The sequence below is a fragment of the Ambystoma mexicanum genome, chromosome 9, assembly GCF_040938575.1.
Source record: "Ambystoma mexicanum isolate Mex_15411 chromosome 9, UKY_AmexF1_1, whole genome shotgun sequence".
Lineage (NCBI taxonomy): Eukaryota > Metazoa > Chordata > Amphibia > Caudata > Ambystomatidae > Ambystoma > Ambystoma mexicanum.
Window position 1 is genome coordinate 399963555 of NC_090931.1, and position 22132 is coordinate 399985686.

The 22132-nt window shown below is 41.5% G+C and overlaps 1 protein-coding gene across 1 annotated transcript in view; it reads right to left on the reverse strand.

Annotated features, from left to right (window-relative positions):
• The window catches only part of GALNT17 (polypeptide N-acetylgalactosaminyltransferase 17), a 2143439-nt gene that overhangs the window by 763883 nt on the left and 1357424 nt on the right, over positions 1-22132 (reverse strand). Inside the window, exon 6 of the mRNA XM_069614885.1 lies at positions 10541-10658. Coding sequence (XP_069470986.1) covers positions 10541-10658 — 118 coding nt within the window. The remainder of the gene's footprint in view (positions 1-10540; positions 10659-22132) is intronic.

Consider the following 22132-nt stretch of genomic DNA (forward strand, 5'->3'; position numbering starts at 1 on the left):
TTTTTTCATGTAAATCGTTTAGAGATTTGAGCGAACGTCGGTTGATGTATTAGTTGTACTCCCTGTTTTAGATAATTGTTAATAAAACAGTCTTGATTTAATCAAACTTCCCAAGTCGGTCTGATTATTGATGCATGAGTAAGATCTGCATCCCCATCCATCTCAGATACTGTTACCTCGTCTTAAAGGACCTCTGGGTTCAATTCTTATCCCTGACAGGCACAACTCACACAATCATTATTCTTGTAATCTAGTTCTAAAGAGTAACACAAACATGAATTAGGCAAAACATCCCTCAATTGGAAGTTGGTTCCTTGTGGACAGAACATACATGGATACGTGTGATTGCCTAATTCTGATTAAAACTGGATGTAGTTTATGCCTAATTTGTTTAAAGATTTGCCATGTGTATTTACTGTGTAAACACGTAATTTCTTATTTCCATTGATTTGAATTCTCTGCTTCAAATTTAACATGCTGTATCTTTCTCAATAAGACTTCATTTTTATGTTTCGTCTATATGTATTTATTTATTTTTACATCTATTAAGTGCACTTAACCTGGGGGCATCAAGCCGCTGGATACAACATTGTCAAGCAAAACAGGTTACAATTCAACTTGAAATTAGGCATCACACATTAAACATTGCCGGTTTAGTCCAGTCTATGGCCAACCGAAGGTGTGCTTAGTTCAAGCCACACTTAGTGTGAAAAGAAGAGTCTTCAGATGTTTTTTGAAAGACCAGTAGGACTGATCTGATCTTAATGCAAGCGCTAGAGAGTTCCAATTTTTTGCGGCGCCAACCGGGAAGCTCAGACCTCCAGATCTTGTCCTCCTAAATCTGTGGATGGTGAGTTGGTGGGCATAGTAGGAGTGGAGAGGTTTAGCTGATTGTACTTTTTTTTGTTTTTGAGAAAGGTATCTAGGGGCAGTGTCCAATAGGCATTTGTGCGTAATGGCCATAGTTTTGAGCGTCTAAGTGTACCCCTATGTTCTTGACAGATTTGGAGCCTGGGATGGTTCAGGGACATAGGCTCAGTCTAGTCTGCTGAGTGTGCAGTGTGTGCCGACGAGAAAGATCTTCATCTTGTAATTGTTTAGGCAGAGAAGAGAAGATGAAAATCCATCCAGACTTGAATTTATTGGAAAACTGTTTGTAGAGAAAGTAAGTCAGAAGAGTAGATTCCTATGAGATAGAGAAGGATCTGTGTATTGTCTGGGTAGTTTGTGTAGGATATGCCAGAGGTGTCTAACAGGTAAAATAAGGGCTTTGTGAAGGTAGTGTAAATAGTAGGGGAGACACATGATCCTTGTGGGACGTTGCATGTGACTTGGATAGTGAGAGCTGATGCAGTGGCTGAGAAACTTTGTCTGCCAGGAGGGAGGAAATCCAGGAGAAAGCCTCAGGGAAACAAATAGGCTGCTGTTGCAAGGTGTTGGCAAATGATTTGGTGATCCACCAAGTCAAATGCAGCAGACAAGTTGAGTAGTAGGAGAAGGGCTGGATTCCCAGAGTCTTTGATTTCACCCATTTCGTTTTTTAATTACAGTAAGGTGGTTTCCCTGCCATGGCCAGGCTGGAAGCCAGACCTTGATCTGTAGGTATCTTATGTGGTCCAGGATATTGAGGTGAAAGACGACAATGGTAATGGGTCTGTAGTTAGTGGTGAATGTCAAAAAAGAGAGACAGAGAGTAGGGGGTGCACAAGCAAGACATAGTGAGAGTGAGAAAGACAGATATATGCTGCATGCAAGGAAAAACGGAACGAGTGCCAGAAATCTACAGACAGGAAAGCGCAAATTGTGTGCCACTCATAGCAGTGACATATCTGTCCCTCATGCGGGTGTTCAGTGCTGGAGCAGGGCAGACAAAGGAAGAGTCACACCCTAAGAAGATGGGACATCTCAGTGGTTTCAGACGCCAGCCGAGAGAACGTGCCCTCGGGAACTACGCATCCCAGGAGGCCATGCAAGCTCCACGAGCATCGGATGCTCCCAGGCCATGCTTGCGCCAATGGGCATGTGCACACAACAAGAGCCATCTGTGCTCAAGCTTCCAGGCAGAGCAGATGTGTTCTGAGAGCTACAACCCAGGCAAACTTCCAGCGGAGCCGCACCCTGCCTGATTCTCACCGTTCAGGCCCTGCTCACTAAGAGAAAAGCGCTTCATCCGCTTGCTGTATTATGGAGGGAAATAACCGCATGGGGGACATTAACCCGCTGAGCATATGGGGAATACCATGAACTGACGTGAATGCTTACTGACTCTGAATTCTCTCGCCTATAGGAGAGTGACATAACACACGTGAGCGCGAGACAGGCTACAACTCAGAGGAGCGTTCACACCACCGAATTCTATTGTTTTCTGCAGTTGTGGTGGATAGTGTAATTAGGGGGAATTGCTAGTGATAGAATAGGGACAGAAGCAGGATGTAGCCAGGTTTCTGTCACTGCATGGAGATCCAGGTTGTTAGTTGTTATGATGTCTAAAATGGCAATGGAGTGTGCAGTTATTGACCTTGCATTCACTAGGGCTCCTTTTAGAGGAGTTTTTGAGGGTTTTGGCATAGGCCTGCTATAATTGAGCTGGGTGGTTGAGCTGGGTTGGGTGCTGTAAGGAGGTTTTGCGGTTTATTTAGGCCTTTTTGCGTGGATCCTGACAGCAGTTAGGTAGGGTGCATGGCTGCAGAGGTATGGATTTGCATAAGGATTGTGGGTTTGCAATATCAGTCAGTGATGTCATGGGTTTAGCACTGTGTTGTGGTGTGTATGTCGTAGCTTGTAAAAGAAGGATGGGATAAGGTATAGCTGTTCGGTTGGGGGAAGCTACACTCTCCGTGAGGGCAGTTCGCTGCTCCTGTAGAGCCAGTGGAGAACAGGGTTGGGTTACTTTTTTGCCAGTGGGTGTGAACCGGCAATAGGCACTTCCAGGCAGATTAGGCAGAGCTGCATTCCAAGGGCAGACGAGGTGCTGTTTGTGTGGAGACAATGGCAGATCAGAATCAGTTACTTTTTTTCACACTTGCGGGTGGTAACCGGCAGGCAGATGTTGCGGGTGAGTTAATCTGAACTAGGCTCCAATTGCGGGTAACAGGGACGTCATTTCATCAAAATGCCCGGGGTAGCGAAGTGACATCACACAACCCTTGACCTCTGATGACATCAAAGGACGTGATGTCATTTGACCCCATCCCAAAGTGACATCACAGGAAGTGATCGAACATGACCTTTTACCCCTTGATAAAACAGGAAGTGGCATCATATATCATTGTTACTAAGTACACTTCGAAAAATATGGTTACGATATCACTAATGTGATATCCATTTCATACAAGAATGGATCACCATATGTATCGTTAATATCCGTGTGTATATGTCCATATTACCAAATTACTGTGAATGCAAGCAGACGTTCAAGGCCAAATAATAATGATGAGCTATTATATAGAACTTACACTTGAACACTTTATATAGAACAAATATACATACAATAGCACCCAACCTGTGGTGGTACTCATTTATCGATCTCAGAAGGATGAAAGGCTGAGTTGGCCTTGCTCGGATTCAAACCTTTAACATGCAGATCACACACACACATCGCTGCAGCGAGCGCTCAACTGACTGAGCTATCCTACCGGCTATAGTAAAATGGGCAATTGCATGTCTGAATGTTCTCAAAGTCAGAAAGCAAATTGCACTCTGTAGTGGATACCATTAAACTGGTAACTGAGATTTAACAGCAGACCAGTTCATCTGCAGGTCTGGTGCAAAGTTGGCCACACGTCAAGCCTGCGTGGATTTACTTTTCACGCTTCAGAGGTTAGCAAAATAGGGAAAGCAGCACACTCACATGACATCTCGTACTCTGGGCACTCGTTACCTCATACATTCAAACACACATCCTGAAAAGTATGTCATGGAGATGGGAAAGATAGACACATTATAACAAAGCATTTATTGTAGCACAATGAAATCACGGGCCACATGCTGTGCTATGATCAAACATTTCTACACTGTACACACGCTTTTAGGCACAAGGATTCTGTCAAGTGTCTGAGGACACTGAAAATGGAATGTCTTGTGATGATGGTAACAGAGAAAACGGCAGAAAAAACATGCTATAACTGCAACATGCAAAAAGCGAAATACATAGAGCCTCATTACACGGTAGGGGGTAACCATGGCGCTATTAGCGCCATGGTTGCTGCCAGTATTTTACAGTGTCCGCCTTGGTGGATGGCGGAATTACTGCCCTACTCCAAGGTGAGCGGAGGCGGTAATTCCCCATTCACCAAGGCACTTCCCCATTCCCATTTTTGCCCCCATAGGGCATAATGGGAATGGGGAAGGAGCTAATTACGGTACCGCAAATTGCGGTACCGTAATTAGCACCGAGGTCCCTTTGCTGCACCCTAATTTAACGGCTGGTAAAACCAGCCGTTAAGGTCGGGTCCCGCAAAGGGAATTCGTAATAAGGCGGTAAGGGTTTAGTGGTACCGGTGCCCTTACCGGTACCGGTAAACCCTTACCGCCTACAATGTAATGAGGCCTATAGTCCGGAATGGATGCTTATTATACTCTAAAGGCTTTTTTGAAGTTTTTGTCTGCATTGTGAATTTGAGGTGTTTAAGAACAGACTAAATCAGTGACCCGCCCCCTGGAGTGTGCCTGAAATAAACGTTTAATGAGTCTAGCAATGTTTGTACAGAATTCCAGAAAGACAAATTATTTGTTATTCCTATTCTTTCTTATTTAGGTTCACTTCTCAGAGTGTTACACTTCTGGGGCACCCTGTTTTTTTAAGAGGCCTGGACAAGAAAACCACCTACTCCAGAAACAAAGAGCCATATGGTGCTGGCCACAGCCCATGGGCTTCCATTAAAAAAAAAAAAAGGAAAAAAGTAGTAAAAACATTGTTTAGGGGTTACAAGGGAGACCACAGGGGTAGCAAGGGAGACATCAGGGGTCCCATTTGCGACCCCTGATGACCCCTACATGACGTTCCTGACAGGGAAAGCATTGCTTGAAAGGAGAGTCTGATGGGTTTCATTAACACAACTCGGCAGAAGGAGCGGGCTGGGCACTTTTGTATACAAAGATGGGAGGACCTCTGCATGTGAGGGGTCAGGTGTTGCAGGGCTAGCTGTTATGTTCCTTCACACCACACACATATTATGGGCTTTTTTATCCAGCTTTCTCTGAAAGTTACATTACAAATAATCAGATTAGTTCATTCTCAAATTTTGTTTTTCAGAATATAAGATATAGAAAAGTTCAAAATTTTTCACAATATCCAATGTCCTGCCATGTGTCGAAACTGCACATTTCCTGGAGAAAACCTCGTACACTTCCCGTTACCAGGAGTGAGGCGGAGACTGATGGGGAATGCAAGTGCCAGTGGATCGATGGATTCATTTGTGCATGTATGTATGTTTGAGTGTGCGATTGTGCATTTGTCAGAGGCCTTTGTGTGTTAATGTGTGTTTGTGGGTGTCCCACAGTGTTTACGTGTTGGTGTGTGTATTTATGCATATGTATGCATGTGTGTGTACATGTGTGTGTTTCTGTGTGTCTATGTGTGGAGAAAGAACTGTGACTTTGGAGAAGAACATGGGTCAAATGATATGTTATGGTCACCAGTCTTATATATTTTGGAGCTAAGCCACACGTTTCAACAATAACTGCCAGGATTGTGACTGTAAAATTAATTTTCTTGGATAGTGCACAAAAAAAGCAGACCAAACAGCACAGTAAAATGTGTTTTTTTTTAAGTGGAATGCAACTGTATATTTGCAGGCACTGTTAGCATGATACTTATTTTAAATGCTTCCAGTGCCTTGTTTTACAGTGGCAATTCTGGCATGTTTTTGTGGGCAGTGTCAGAATAAAAATGTGTTTTAGAGTGGCAATGCTTCTTATATTGTTCTGCACTGACAGCAACTACAAGTGTTGGGCGCTGGCAGAATTAAAGAATATAGCACTGGCACATTGTGTTTGGCACTGGCAGAATCAAAGTATGCAGCGCTTGCAAATTGTGTTGCTTTGAGCTCAACCATCAACATCGTCAAATATTAGTGAGACAGACATCATCACGTTTCTCTGGACAAAATCAGCATGAACATGTATTGCGAAAATGCCCTTTTTTATTTTTCTTTACAATTGGTGACCTGGCGATCATTTTAGTTATTTAATGTGGTCCCTTTCAGATCTCATTTTAAAAAATGGAGGAATATTTATCAAATATTTCTAAAATATGTGCTGTTAAATAAATTGCAGCATTTTAATTCATTATTTGTAAAGCTTTCTGGGGAGAGAACCACAGTGAAACCATTCTCACTTTGTACAGCCATATTTACTCCACTATCTCAGTCAGGCCAATTTGGTGAACACATTTGCCACCCTCTGTTTCTAAAAAATCATAAGCTGTTACTGCTTTTCAGACCATCAACATGCATCCAAAGGGTATATATATATATATTTTGTAGGAAATCAACATGGTTCCTTTTTCTGGACAAGCGTTTGTAAAAGCACTTTGAAATAGCTTTGATGTGGGAAGTGCAATTGACATTTGCTCTTTCACTTTTGGGTTTTTTGTTTGATGTCCTGACTAGAACAGGGTCTTGGGCTATTACTTGGTGAACCTAAACATGAATGTGCCTATCGTGTTTGCCACTGGTAAGGATGTGCCCTTTGGCCCACAGGATCTCTACCTTTAATCCTAACTTTCAGTGTTATGCGGGTAACACGCAGCTCTATTTCAAGCTACCCTCAGGCTCCTCCTCGCTCATCCCTGGCTGTCTATCTGCAATTCAGTCTTGGTGTGATGCTAACAATCTCTTACTGAATGCCAGTAAGACAGCTATCATCCTCATTGGGATCACTGCTCCCGCTTTCCCACGTTCACACTGGCCGGACTCGCTTGGACCTGCGCCCTTGCCTACCAATGAGGCAAAAAATCTAGGGGTCATCTTTCACTCAACTCTCTCCTTCTCTTCTTACATCTCAGACAGCTCCAAATGTCCCACTACCAATTGCACCTCCACAGAGGTATTCTAACTTTTCTCACTTTGCTCCAGGGGCTCAAGATACCCTGCTTCTCTCTAGGCTGGACTATTGCAACATCCTCTTTCTTAATTTTCCTACTTCTACTCTCCATCTCTACAAATCATCCAGAACAGAAATGCAAGACTTATCTTTGGCCTCAAGCCCAGGGACCGCATCACTCCGGCTCTGAAATCCCTCCACTGATTCCCCATGGATGCAATGATCAAGTTCAAGACCCTCTGCATAATCAACAAGGCCTTCTGGTGCTGGGGCCTGCTCTATCTACAAGACTCCCTTTCTAAATACTCTCCCTCTAGAGTCATCCGCTCGTCCTCCAACTCTCTGCGGGTGAGTCGCTTACACAAACAGAGATTTGGGGGTAGATCTTTATCCTCTGCAGCTGCCTCCCTGTCTCTCTCTGTTTTAAGCCGGAGCACCTTAAGTTTCTGCAAACTCCTCAAGACCTTTCTTTTCTCTCCCTCCTTCTCTCTCCCTCTATGGTGCTAAACTCCATTTTTTTTCTCTCCACCTTCTTTACTCCTTTCTCCTCCCTAACTCTGTTCAGTTTTTGCTGGCTTGTTGCCCGGTCCACCTCCAGATCCTTAGAGCTCCCAGTCTCCCCTGCCAGTCTATGATCAGCATAACTGCACTTTCAGTTTACACTCCATGAGCGGGGCAACCTCTGTACTTAACCCAGGGCCCTGCTGGACTGGGCAGGTTTGTTCCCCCTCCACCCTCCCTTCTTTGCACCTCCTTCTGTATGTATGCATGACCTAATGGACTAGGATTAGTAAGTTTGTCTGTCCTACCCCCCCAAACACATTTTTTTTCATAGCCCTCCCTAGCTTGGTCACTACTGTAACGGTGCCTTTGCACTAGGAGAAATGCCATCAGGCCCAGCATGCTAGTTTTTTCTGTACGATCATTTGGAAACTTCAAGGCCTAAACATGATTACTGTACTCCCTTGTTCCCTTCCCGCTTCGAAGCGCTTTGAATTACTCCACTTGTGTATAAGCCCAATATAAATAAATAATTACAATTAAACAAATAGGAACACTCTACTTTAATGCCACTTACCCGAGAAACATTTTAATTTGAACAATGTTCCAAACCCCACTCCATTTGTATCCATGTGAGCATGTGTACCCTGATACTGCTGTGGTGATCCCTCATGACATCACAATGTAATGGCTCATACCTCAAAGTTTTGAAAAAAGAACAACCATGATGAATTTGATCTGGTAGACACTTTCTTCATTTAATGGTATGGTTAAGTTCCCTTATCAAAATTCAAATATTCGATGCATAATGAATTGTGTGTTAAAGAAAATCAAAAGGAAGAAATACACATACTGAGCGAGAGGGTAGCAAAACAAAGCAATTGACAGAAAACAAGCATGGCGTATAATTACCCATTGCATACTGATACAGGCTACTGCATTCAACATTAGCGTGATCACAGACACTCAAGTCATTGTTCACTACTGGCTCTCTCTAGTGGTCCTATGGCACCCTGCAGTCATTATATAATATAAACCAAAACATTGAAAACTCTTCAGTCTGATGGATTTCAACATGCATCCTTCGACCCTAATACACGAAGCGGCTGTATGCCTGATAGGACCACATCAATCACATTCGCTTTGTGAAAACAACTCAGCACCCATTGCTAGGCCCATCACATATTTAACCTTATCACACACCCCACCCTCAAAGTCAGCTACTTGACATGAGTCGTCATGCTGTGATTGAATAGAACTTGGGATTTTCTGCTCCAGATAAAACATATACCCAGCTTTAACTGCTACAAAACATGCAGAAGCATGAGTCCTAAGAAACTCATGTACTTACATGTCAAAAACAACAAAACCACCTACTTCACCCGTAACCCCTTACACCACTAACCACAACCCTCTCAAGTTATTTATTTACTATTTTTTGTGGGTATTTTTTTAAATGTGGGTTTATAGTACATAAAGTACTTTACATAATTTGATATTGCATTAGAAGACAGAAATAAAAGAAGTACACATTGAAATTATATTACATTACAATCTCGACACATTTAAAGTAATGAGAATAAACATTGATAGCTATACTTCTCTGAAATCATTGTTACATTTAACAAGGAAGAGCAACACCCTTACTTACAAATTGCTTACTAAACACAAGTCGATATCGACCTGTTCTACCACCTTATGTAAATCAGAGAAGATTTTCCTCAGACATGTAACCATCTTACTGTAAGAGCAAGCTGAAAACGTGTCATTAATCTATTGCATAGATTATGAGAAAGTACCTGAGCAGTCGAATGTATAAAGGGACCTAAGCTCCGAATCCTATAATTAATGAATTTCCGGCAATCCATGACAAGATGATAGAGGGTCTCCAGGGGTTCCGTACCACATAACCGGCACCCTCGAAGTTCCCGTGGTATACCTAGTTTAGGTCGGATAACTTGCAGGAGAAAAAAAAAATCCTTCTCTTTATATAAATGTAATCTCCTTAGAGCTTGAATATCCATCATCATACTCCAACACATCATTTTGTTTTTCGTCACGTGGTTGGAGTCAAGACCATCAAGGTCCAACATAGTAATACATTATTTATATCTCCTCTTAAATTTCCTCAAAAAAGGGTTGGAGTCTTTCATTAAAAAGTTCTTTTAGATAGGAACCAAAATTCAGTATGTTTGTCTTCAATAGCTTATTGAATTGTGCCCACCTAGACAACAAACCCAACTCTAATCGATTGTACTAATTGGGACTGATACCCAGTACCTGCTTTACAATTCTGTTTAAATAAGTCAAATAATTTCATATTCTTTAAATTTGCCAATTCACTACCACATCATCAGTGAGTGCGTACATAGTTTTGCTTCACCGACTTCATCAATGAGAGGCATGAACATGTCTTCTCTTCCATCCTTACTTTATATCTTTTGAATTGCCTTTTTACTGAAACTACAAACCCCTAATAGCCAAATCACTCGACTTGTGTTATTTCCTCATTGTTCAGCGTCCACACATTACTTTTCGTATTTCTACATGTGGTAAAACTCATGATTTATGTTGAAATAAGACTCAACTGCCAGTAAAAGGTGTTGCAATTCCGCCAGAGTGTAGTCCATCAATGTATGTAATCTGCATAGGCAATGCGGTACACATTCAAGCCAAACCATTTAGGGGAGCATCAAAGCTACATAGCATGCAGAACAATATGAGTCCTCAGGAACTCATGCACTTACATCTCTCAAACAACAAAACCACCTACCTCACCCCCGTAAACCCTTACGCAACTAACCACAACTCTCTCAAGTTATTTATTTATTATTCTTTTTTGGGGAACCATATGCCACTAGGTCTCCAAACATGGCAGATGTGCACTTTTCAAGACCAAGTAACATTACTTTACAGTGCCTACAATTAAAACACAGTGAAGTCACTATCCACTGAACATTGGAAAAGAATCATGAAATGAAAATATGAAACCAACCTTTATTCCGAGTTCAATGTTTTCTCCGCCATATACATCCATTCCAGGATCGAGAAGGCCAATGTCTCCAAAAAAACGCCTGTTCACAACAAACGAACACCCGATCATGGCCGGCGTCCTGTGGAGGAAAGAACATGCTTAATATTGCTAATCACGGTCAAATATAAGAATGGGGGCATTAGCATCAGAATGGCATCACTGCTTTGCAAATAGCACATAATGTTGATATTTGCATTACTTTAACATTCTAAATGCCCTCTCACCTGGTTTGTGACCCACAAAACTACACCATGTTTTTTTGTGAAATTATGCCACAGCAATGCCCTCTGAATTCTGGCAACGTTTTAAATATAGGGGTTCTGTCCCGCTTTTTAGATCGTAACACCTGTCAGCCATTGTATGATTTGAGAAATTAATTGGGGTTTTCTCTTGGATGAATTTAACAATTGTTATCCAGCTTTGTATCAATTTTTGCCCTTGAAAATATTTTTGTCTAATGTATTTTAGATCATTGCACTGCTTATAACGTATGCCTTAGACTTCTGTATTCAATGGTTTGGGTTGTATTTCACATTATGATTTACTTAAAGGTTTTATGAAGAATAAAAGTTTGACTGACTGACTGGTAATCTTTTCACATTCTGACATCTTCAATACTTTGCCTTGAGCTCTTATGATTGAGACTTATTTCTGACAACGTTTTATGAAATGACATAGAAAAATATATTAACAGTTGTCAAATCCTGCGCAATGTTTCGCAATAGTGTCTGCAGTCCAGTCTGCCTGATATTATTTTTCAAAGTTAGCAATAAAATGCACAGACATCCGGACAGTTCCTGGGTTTTCTTGCCTTTTAGTGCCCTAGTTGAAAAGTATTCTTAGATCACTGGCTCCATGACAGTGATCTGTAATGAGGCTGACACGTAAACATGGCGGTAATTCAATCTTAAGAATAGCAACTGCTTTTTTTGAGAAAAGCAGGCAAATCTTCGTGGGATCAAGCATCTCCGTGAACATCAGATGCAAGTGGAGGTGCTGTGGATTCCCTTCATGGGGCAGGGAAACATGTGTAGTGTACTTTTTGCTTCCTGCCCCGCTCCTTAAGGGAAACCACACCAAAAAGGTACAGATCAGTAAAAACATGCAGAGAGCTCATCTTCATGTGTTTTTTCTGGTCTGTTCAATTTTCCACCTCTAACAACATGAGGAAAAAGGGTGCTATCCCAATATGTTCTGAAGATTTGGCTTTATATATGAAAGACACTTTTAAGAGTTTAAAGATCTATTCCCTCTGCTACAGCTACACACTGATTTTTGTGAGGTTCAGGGGCCAGATTGCAGGAAGGTCCCACTGGTGCAAGTGCATTTTTGCTTGCCCCTAGCACTAGTGCAAGAACATGTCCTTTCAATGGATTTTTGCGTTAGATAAATGTTTCCCTATTGTTAACACAGAATGGTATAACCCTAGCGCAAACGTTGTCCTGGTGCAAAAGGGCACTGAAGGAACACGTTTTGTTTTGCATAAGAGCAATTTTTCGCGCTAGTGCTGACAATGCCCAAAGTTGCATTTGCAATGGTGCAATGTTTCTGTAATAGGCCCAGATTGTGTGATGGAAACGTTCCCCTTGGGCGAAAAACACACTTTAATTCACAAACATTGTAAACTGCATGCATAAATGACCTACAGTACTGCACTGCTGTTAAAAGGTGCCATCCCAAATGCTGCCTACCCACAACCTGTACAGCACTCTTCTGCTCTCAAGCTAGGTCCACTCTTTAAACAATAAAATAAATAAATACAATTCACTCCATTGCTCACTAATTGGAACCATGTCTTGTCTTTTGGGTTGTAGCTGGATAACGGTGCAAGTATTATTTAATATTTTTTTGACCAGTCAAAAAATGTACAACCACTCTTAATGTAATGCAGTTGTTGTATCACCCTAATGTTATATGGGTCTGTCAACTTTCATTATTAGTGTACTAATAGTCTATTTTTATCTACATTCCTAAATTTACATATTAGATGTCACATGACATATTTGCCTTTATTTTCAATTGTTCTGGAAATAAGTCACGGAACTTGAATCTCGGGTGAAGTTGGTTCAATAAACCTTTAGTAGTACCACTGCAAGATGAACACTGAAGTTAACACACAATTCCCAAGCATTCCGCAAATATGCTACTATGCCTCCTTATTAATTGTATTATAAAGCTTTTTTATGTATTAAATTAAATAACCTTTAACAATGCACTACATACACTTTAGTATTACGAGCAAAAAAATGAAAAAATACACAAGAAATACAGTAGTAAGCTAAGAAAAGAAGCAAAGGCAAAATAAAAAAAAGAGGAAAGAGAAAAAAAAAAGAAACAAGGCATAATACAGAAAATACAAACACATCTCAGGTCAAATGAACCCTCACTATCCAAAAGCTGTGTTTAAGACCCTATCATTTTAGCATACAACATTCTCATAAGTTCAAGAAGTTTACAAAATTCACAGCCGCTATGACAATGGAGGTAATACAACCAGCCAGACATAATTTCCACAGGCGCTTGGTACTTGTTCTCTGAAAGCAATCCGTGTGATTCCTGAGGGCCTTGGCACATATTCCTGACAGTGCTGCACATTCTGTCAATGGGTATTTTAGTGTTTCCCGCTGCAATCTTATTTGACAGAATCTACAATAGAGGTGCTCAGTGTTCTCAAGGGCATAACGTAGTAACATTTCTTTGGTGTGCAAGATGTTCCAGCAAAGTCTTAAAAACTAGTTCTGCACTCCCCTATCGGGATACATTTCCAAAAATGGGACCAAAATGCCCCTTTTCTTTTGGTCACTACAGAGATGCATCATCGAAGGATACACACGGAAGGTCTCAATTGCTTGAATCCAATCCCAATCGAATAAGGATTTCATGGCCCTGCATGGGTTTCCTACCAGCTCTTGAAGAGAACTACCATACCTAAGAGGAACCGGCTACAATAGTCTGCCCATTCGGCCAGGATCTTTGAGCCCCTTGCGCTGAATAACCAGTATGAGATGAGGGTATAGTGAGGCACCTTTCATAACAAAGATATTCCGATATAGTGTCAGGTACTTCCATTGGGCTCTTGCCAAAAGGGAGATCAAGCCTAGACCGTACCGGACCACGGCCAGGGGAAAGGAAGGCAGCAGTTGGACAATACCCCTCCCCATCTGCCCCTCCAAGACTGGCAAGTAACTAAGAACTGATAATTCATAGACTTCAATCCCATACAGGATTTTCGGGACAATGTTTGAGTCGTAGAAACATATACATGGTACAGTACAGAATTTGAATTTGTTCTCTGTAATTTATTCGCCAGCCCTGTGGCTTAAGTTTGAAACCATTTCTTGGTGGTTAGACTCGACTTTTTTTTAATTTGTCATGAAGCCCAGGTATAGAAGGCCGTCCACTTTCTGCACCCTTTGCCCTCGAACACGCCAAAAAAAGGAAAATCTTCTCTTAGTATTGGAAAACTGGATCACTGTGGTCTTGGAAGGATTGATAGTTAAGGCATGTGCCTTCACAAAATCAAGAAAACCATTGAGTAGGTGTTGCAAGCCTATGGGTGTATTGTCGAATATGAAGAAATCATTGGCAAACCACAGCCATAGGGGGCGAAGATGATGCAGTTTCAGAGTTACCTTGGCTCTAGGCTGCAGATGTAGGTTAATGTCTGCCATGTATATGTCACAAAGACACAGAGCCGAAATGCAACTTTGTGCAGTTTACCTTGCCGGTCTAAACCCACCTGAATTGTGGAATTTTCATTCAAGCCTACAAGTAGTCTCAATAGTCCCTCAGGGATACCTCAGTAGTCCCTCAGGGATATCGCACGACTGCATTTTTTGCCAAAGCAAAGGGCCATCAACTGCACTGAAGGCCGCCCTCAGGTCAACCGAGGCTACATAAGTTGGGTTGCCATCTTTGGCCCTTTCTGAATGCTGGATACATTTTAAGATGAGCCCATTAATACGTGGCACGCTATTATGTAAGTCTATGCAAAAAGAACAAGCATACTCGTCCTTGGCACTTAAGAGGTTAAGGGAGGTTCCCATTTCCCAGTGGAATCCTGATTGCCACTTACTAAGGATACCTGTGTGCATGAACCACGTCTCCAAGTGCCCTAGCAAAACAGAAGCAAATACTTTGGAGTCTGCGTCCATCAGCACTACTGGGCGATAATTACTGGGAGACGATCGTGAACCCTTTTTGGATTTCGGGATCATGTGAGACTGACTCCAAGTCAAGGGAAACCTTTCCATCTTTATAATATCCAAAAACCTGGCTGTGAGTACTTCGGACCACAGCCTTAGATTGGATTTGAAGAGGAAGTTCAACAGTTTGTTGGGCTCTGGAGCCTTTGAGGAGCTCAAACCCAAGATGACCTTCTGGACGTATTCAAAATTGAATTCTATCAACTCCACCACCCCCATTTTGGGGGATGTTTACTGAGACTGCAAGTTGACATGGGGGATCGGCCCGAGCAAACAGTACTTCAAAATGGAAGGTTCAGTCCACTTCTCCCACTGCATTAACTAGTCTCCCTGATGGAGACCCATGTACCCATTAATTAAGACCAACATGCTTCTGAATTATTATTACTGAGAGTTTTCAGCATCGATTCTGCATCTAGTTGTAAAGTTTGTGCTTTTGATGCTAGCTGCCAGTTCTTATATGCCTGGCAAGCTTTTTTTTATCAAGGGCAATCTTCTCTCTGAACTTGGTCTCAGGGTCACCCTTCATCCTCCGGACTAAGATTCTGAGTCTTTCCCTCCAGGCAACAAGCTCCCTTATAAAAATGTTTTTTATAACATTCTGAGCACATTGTCTTTCGAGCAATGCACAGCACAGCACATTCTATAACGTAACTACATAGTGTTTAAGTCTTCCCAATTAGTATAATGGTCTGCCAGGAGGAGCTAAGCTAACCGAGACGGCAAAGGTCACTTTTCCTGTCTTCAAGAAATAACCAACAAAAATGTGTTCCCATAATACAATTAAGACTCGCGTTCTCCTATCTTCATGTGTTGGAAGTAGCGTTTATCTATGAGGCAGAATATACCTTTGGCGGTGTTAACAAGGTCATAAGAAATGTTGCTAAGGGAGCAGAATAGAATGTGCAAGCAAAGACATCATTAATTGCTAATTTTCATTTCAGCATATATTTTAAAATGTAGTCTTTCCCTAAGCTGTGTTAGTCATAGGGCTGAATATAGAGGCAAAGGTCTTCCTAAATCAGTAGAAGTAGTTGAATTACATTGAAGTTGACTCGTAATTATATTTCTCATCACCTTTCCTTAGTCCTTCATTTGCATATATATCCATTTTTCCTCCACACAATGACATTATGTAGTGACCTATGTAGCCGGCAATTCTAGCACACTATTGCATACAAGGTAGGACAGTGGTGTGTTGGAAAACACATCTGCTTTGTTTGTTGGACGTTTTCAGGTTGCAGTACGTGTGTACCTGCTCTAGTATGGGTGTTCTGAATGTCATTTATAACACATATATAACATGAGGTAAATAAAGATACTAAGTACTTTTCCTGCAGACGATGATATAGGTCTGTCACTTAAGCCTTTTATCGTTCAGAGGTTGATAATCTGAGAGCCATTAAATAATAATTGGAAATTAGTAACACTTCGTATTACAGTCTATCGAATCAAGCAGAATCTATCATGAAGTGCTATAAGAAGTCTATATTATTAAGTCTAAACTCTGAAAAAGCATACATAGTAAACTAATCAATAACACTTTCTCTAATAGATATTTCATTTTCAGGAATTCAACTCTTTGCAGATATATCTGAATGCATGTCCAACTAATTACTTTTTCACTTATTGAAGACAGAAATATGACGTGGCATGAAAGGGCAGGCGCAATTTGGCATGGAATAGGGGCTGGGCGGAGACTTGGAACTGGGCAAGCTACTGGCAGGAATTTATACATGAAAGAACACTGTCTGTGAAAGGAGTTGTGGGAGGATAGGCACCTGAAGTAAAAGGCGAGTTCCACAGCCTCACAGATAGCAAAGTGGAAGAAAGTTATAGGAACATAAGAGCATGTTGGGAGTCTGTACAGCGTAAGGCATGACACTGGTTATGCAAAGAGTGGGAGGAGGATAGGAGATGGCATTGGATTTCGGGAGTATGGTAATTAGATTTGTCCAAGGACCTGGCCAAGAGTGACATGAAGACTCAGCACTGGAAAAGATAAGTGGGAGAAGGATGATGTCATGGAATTAGGATCCAGAGGGGATGGTCAATGAGATCAGACGCAAGAGATAAAGAATGGGCCGACGGAAACATTGAGCACACAATTAGTGGGTAGGATTAAAAACAGTTTTGTGTTGTATACACAAATTCACCTTTCTGCTGCCAGAATGCAATGGGAAAGGTGAAAGTGGGATATTACACGGCCACGTTAGTGGCTGTGTAGTTATGGTTAAGTTGCTATTTCCATAGGAAGAGCACTTTTTGGGCGGCTTATAACTTCGCTCTCCCTGGACGAATCCTCACCAAACTTTGCAAAAGAAATATATGGCCCTCTTTGAATTTTTTGCAAAGTTTGGTGAGGTTTACTCCAGGGGGGGCAAAGTTATAGGGGGGGTCCCAAAATGTCTTTTTTTCCCATAGACTGAATGGGGACAAAACTTTGCTCACGCCTACAGCCCAAACCGCTGGATGGATTTTCACCAAATGTGCGGCAGGAGCAGCGGCTTGGTCCCGAAAGCGTGCTTTTGTAAATTTGCTGAAAATCCGTCCAGTAGTTTTTTAAAAAATGACCAAAAAGTAGGTCACAAAAAATGAGTGATATCTATGTCCGGTCTGCAGACACACTTCCCTGTTCGGTCCGCGGACAGTGTCCTGATTGGCTAATCGGCTTGCGGACATGCAACATGTTCGCTGATTGGATGGTGAGGAGAGTGAATTTCGTCAGATTTTTGGAAATGCCCACTATCTTGGATCAGCGGACAGCGGCCGATGTCCGTGGACATCGCAGTAAAACATATGAAAAAACACAGCATTCCACTAGTCAAATTTATAAAATAATCTCTGGGGAGTTGAGGGTTGATGAGGATGGGTTGGGATATAGCTGCAAGAAGCAAAAAAAACAAGTGTTTTTTGCCGTGAAAGTCCGCAAACAGTCCTGATGTTCCCAAACAGTCCTGTGAAAGTTCGTGAACACCTTAGCATTACAGGGTTGGTGAAATGCAGTTCTTGGATGGCTTATAACTTTGGCTCCACTTAATGGAACGGCATGACATGTTGCATGTACATTCCTGGGCTGATTCTGAGTGAGCATGCACAGTTTGGTGGGATTTTATCATGAGGGGGCAAAATTAGAGGGGGGTCCCAAAATAATGTAAAGGCTTATAAATGAGGTGCCATTTAAAGAATCCTCACTTAATTTGGGAAACTGATAATACATTTAGATATGAATGTTTTTCTGAAGTTTGGTAGGATTTTGTGAAGAGGGGGCAAAATTAGAGGGGGGGTCCCAAAATAATGTAAAGGCTTATGAATGAGGTGCCATTTGACGAATCTACACTTCATTTGGAAAACTGATAATAGATCAAGATATACATGTTTTTGCGAAGTTTGGTGGGATTCTGTCAAGAGGGAACAACATTAGAGTAAGGGTCCCAAAATATTGTAAAGGCTTATAAATGTGGTGCCTTTTGACAAATCGACACAAAGGTTTGCAAAAATATTATAGATTTAGATTTAGATGTTTACGTAAAGTCTAAATGGATTTTGTCAAGTGGGGGCTAGGTCATATGACGATTGTATGTGCATACATTTGACACTTTTGAAAAAATAAAACATGGGTGGATTTCCAGCAAACTTGCGTAAGGAGCATTGGCAAGGACCTACAAGCATGGTTTTGCAAATGTGCCAGTGTTTTATTATTTGACAAGTGTCATAATGTAGCTACAAAAAAATAGTGGTATACCTTTAGTGACTGAAGGGTAGCCTGTGGCAATGGGCAGTGGCCAGATTGTCCGGGTCATGGAATAAGGTCATGATACGGACAATCTGCTTACTGGCCATGACCACAAGGGACAAAACATAGGATTAAAGTGGCCGTGCCCACCTGACACTGGCTTTGTGGTAAAGTTATTTGAAATTAGGATAGACTTGAAAGGGAAGAAAAATGTGCTCATGGTAATATCGTCATAGGGTTCTCTTTTTGCCTTCTGCAGGCTGCTATGGAAAGCGAAGAGGGGCCCTGTATGGAACCCTCACTTTCCCTTTCCATGGTGGCCATCCTGGAAAAGGATTTTCCTTCCTACACCGGGATGCCGCAGACGTCCCGGTGTTGGAAGAAAAATCCTATTCCTATTTTTTAGCACCCCGGGTTCCCGCTTTGGGAACCTCGGGTGCTAATGGCCTTCATCCCCCATTCCAGCGGCTGGAATGGGGGGATAATGGTCCAGAGACCTCTTTATCCACCCTCGCTTTGCTTTGGCTGATAACTTGGGCTTCTGGGCCGGTATCCACTGTTCCAGTCCCTGGAACAGAGGTTGAATGCCACAATATTCCCATTAGCATAACACAAAATGCAAATGGAAATGTTGGAAAATCTTATTTAGTCTATTTACTTTACTGAGAAATATAACTTGCTCTCTTCCAAGTCTGTGTTTTCCCCTTTGTATATGTTTCATATGCTTTGAGTGGACCCTAAGTGAATTACTATAAGAACATATTTGAAGTATAAGCCTACAAATATAGTAGGTTGTACTATAGTATAGTGAATTTTTAGTTCCCGACTGTTACTGGCCTAGATATATCAGTAAAGGAAAAAAGAGTGAGCCAGACATGTGATGTCATCAATGACATTTGTGATGTCATCTTTGATGTCCTGGGTGTTAGTCTTAGCAGTGCACGGTGGGGGCGCGAGTTATGGTTGCTTAGCTTACCATAACTGGCGATTTTCAGGGTTTTTTTCGGTTTTACTTGGAACCATAACGTCCCTTTAACAAAGTTTTTTCACTGAATTTCATGGGTTTTTAGTAGCGCAACTTAATCATAACATCCCTTTAACAACGTTTTTTCTTTGGATTTCATAGGTTTTTATTAGTGCAACTTAACCATAACATCCCCCTAACAAAGTTTTTTGATTGAATGTATATATATATATATATATATATATATATATATATATATATATATATATATATATATATATATTCTCCAAGGACAGCATAGCTTCCAAACGATGTCAATGTGTAAATGGTACCTAATCTGCTAATTAGATTTAATCCATATGGTGCAGAGGTCAGGATGAGACTGCATTGCAAACATATTTTCATGACATTTTCACATGGAGCAATCTATACAGCTCTGCCATGGGATGTATTTGATAATTATTTATTTGATGTACCTGGTGCTGGTGCCATGAATGAATGGGACAACCAGAAGTCAAATTATGATATTGCAAACAGGTAAGCGCGTATGGATGGATAGTTGAGGATTAATACCCTGGCAATTCCTGTAAGAATTCTTAAAATGAAAACACGATATGAAACTTATCAGCAGTGCAGGAAATGGGCCCAAGCTGTTTCCTCCTCCAGACCCAGGAGGACCTGGCACAACTCTTGGAGCTGCTGTCCCTCATCAAGCAGACTGCTTTCAGAAGACTTTGCACACGTCTTGCTGAGTCTTCTGAAAGCAGTCTGCTCCTGCACACAAACAATACCAAAGCCTCACATACCCTTTTGTAGCTGTTCACACTGATATATATGTCTTGCATTTATAGACATCTCTTTATTAGGGTGAAGATTGTGACCAATCAAAACAGAAGAGTCCATTATTCACTTAAACTGTTTTCTTAATGAATCACTATTAGACAGGTTTAACATTTAAAATTGTGGACATTATGTTGTTCCCATAATGCTCTTTACTTTTATGCAAATCACCAGGATTGGGTTCTGTATAGAGATGTTGCACAACCTGGGCTTGGCCCTCCTAAGAAGTGATGGTTCTCACAATAAATGTTTTTCATTTCCAGCACTGCTTACTGATGAGAATTATAGAAGAACTGTTTGGGTCAAAAGAAGTAACCACCACATAGCGTTTACTTGCTGCCGAAAATGAAAAGACTAATCTGAGCATGGTTTACAATTGCCCTATTTATTTAGCAAAAACAATATTTCAATGAATACATATAGTATAGCACAATGGCCCCCTCTTGTAGCGTTGGAAACTATCCCAAAAATATAGCCTTCCCACAAAGCTGCACTGCTGTATTTTTGCATAATTCACCATTGTCCTTACTAACGCTTCTCTGTGTGCCACAATTATTTTGTGTGCTTGCTTGACTTTGATCAATTTGCATAAAATTGTCTTGGCAACAGAGCATCTAATTAGCCTAATTGTGTGTAGCTTGCATAATGCCCTGATCCATGGTGGTGACACACGCGTTGGCTACATTTCAACGCTTCTATTCGACAGAAACCTGAAAAACAGCTGTTTCGTGGATCACATGGTCGGTCCTGACGCTACTTGCCTTTAATTTCCTTTCGGTAGTTGGCCAACATTTGCAGTCTAACATCCAAAGCAGAAACAGACTAATTCCATCCTTTGATTAAATAGAAAAGACAAAAACTGTACCAATATTCTGTGATTATAAAATTCACATAAACACATGACCAATACCTGCTGTACCTAGAGTTGCAATAAGGACTGTAGAAAGAATCATTTTGAACATTTACAGTTGTCATTAAACCATTACAAATACATCTACATCGGCAAATGATAACAAGAGAGCAGTATTGTGAAGATTTGTGTGCATCTATTCTTGTTGAAGGATGCACTGAAATGTCGCCTATGTACTGTCGGCTATGGACTATCGTTGTTTGGGCCTCATTACAACCCTGCCGGTATCCTGGCAGTAGAGCTGCCAGGATACAAACACATGTGGATACCTTTACCGGCACCCGGTCGGGCGGCAATGCCGCCAGATTATGAATGACGGAGGAGCGGTGTTGACCCCATTCATGGAGTCCCATAGGACTCCATGGGGGGATCTGCCCTCGTTACCACGGCTGGCAATGCCGGTGGTGGTAACAAGGTCTTTAATGGCCAGTAGGGCACCTTGCTTACCTCCAGCATTTAGCTGGAGGTAACCCAGGTGCCCAGCGGCACTCCCGTAGTCGGGCAGTCTGGTAAAGTGCTGGTACCCTCGGATACAGGCACATTTTTACCAGACCATCCTACTCAGAATGAGCCCCTTCATCCTTTTACGCGGAATGCAGCACTGAATGTGAATGTTCTAGATATCATTGATATGTGACTATTTTAATTACAAGATACGCCTTTTACTATCCCTCATTGAACACTGTTCACTACCAATGGTATGCAAATCACATGTAGGAGATTCTAAAAAGAGGTGACTACGTAGCAAGGAAAGTCACAAGACAACATTTAAAGTAATGAGTCAAGTATTAAAACCTTCTTTTATATACCTCTGTTTTTAAGAATCCAGGGAATCTTGAGCAAGAAAGTCAACTCGAGGGTGCTTCATTGGGGCTTGACTCCATCCTTGCTGCCTACC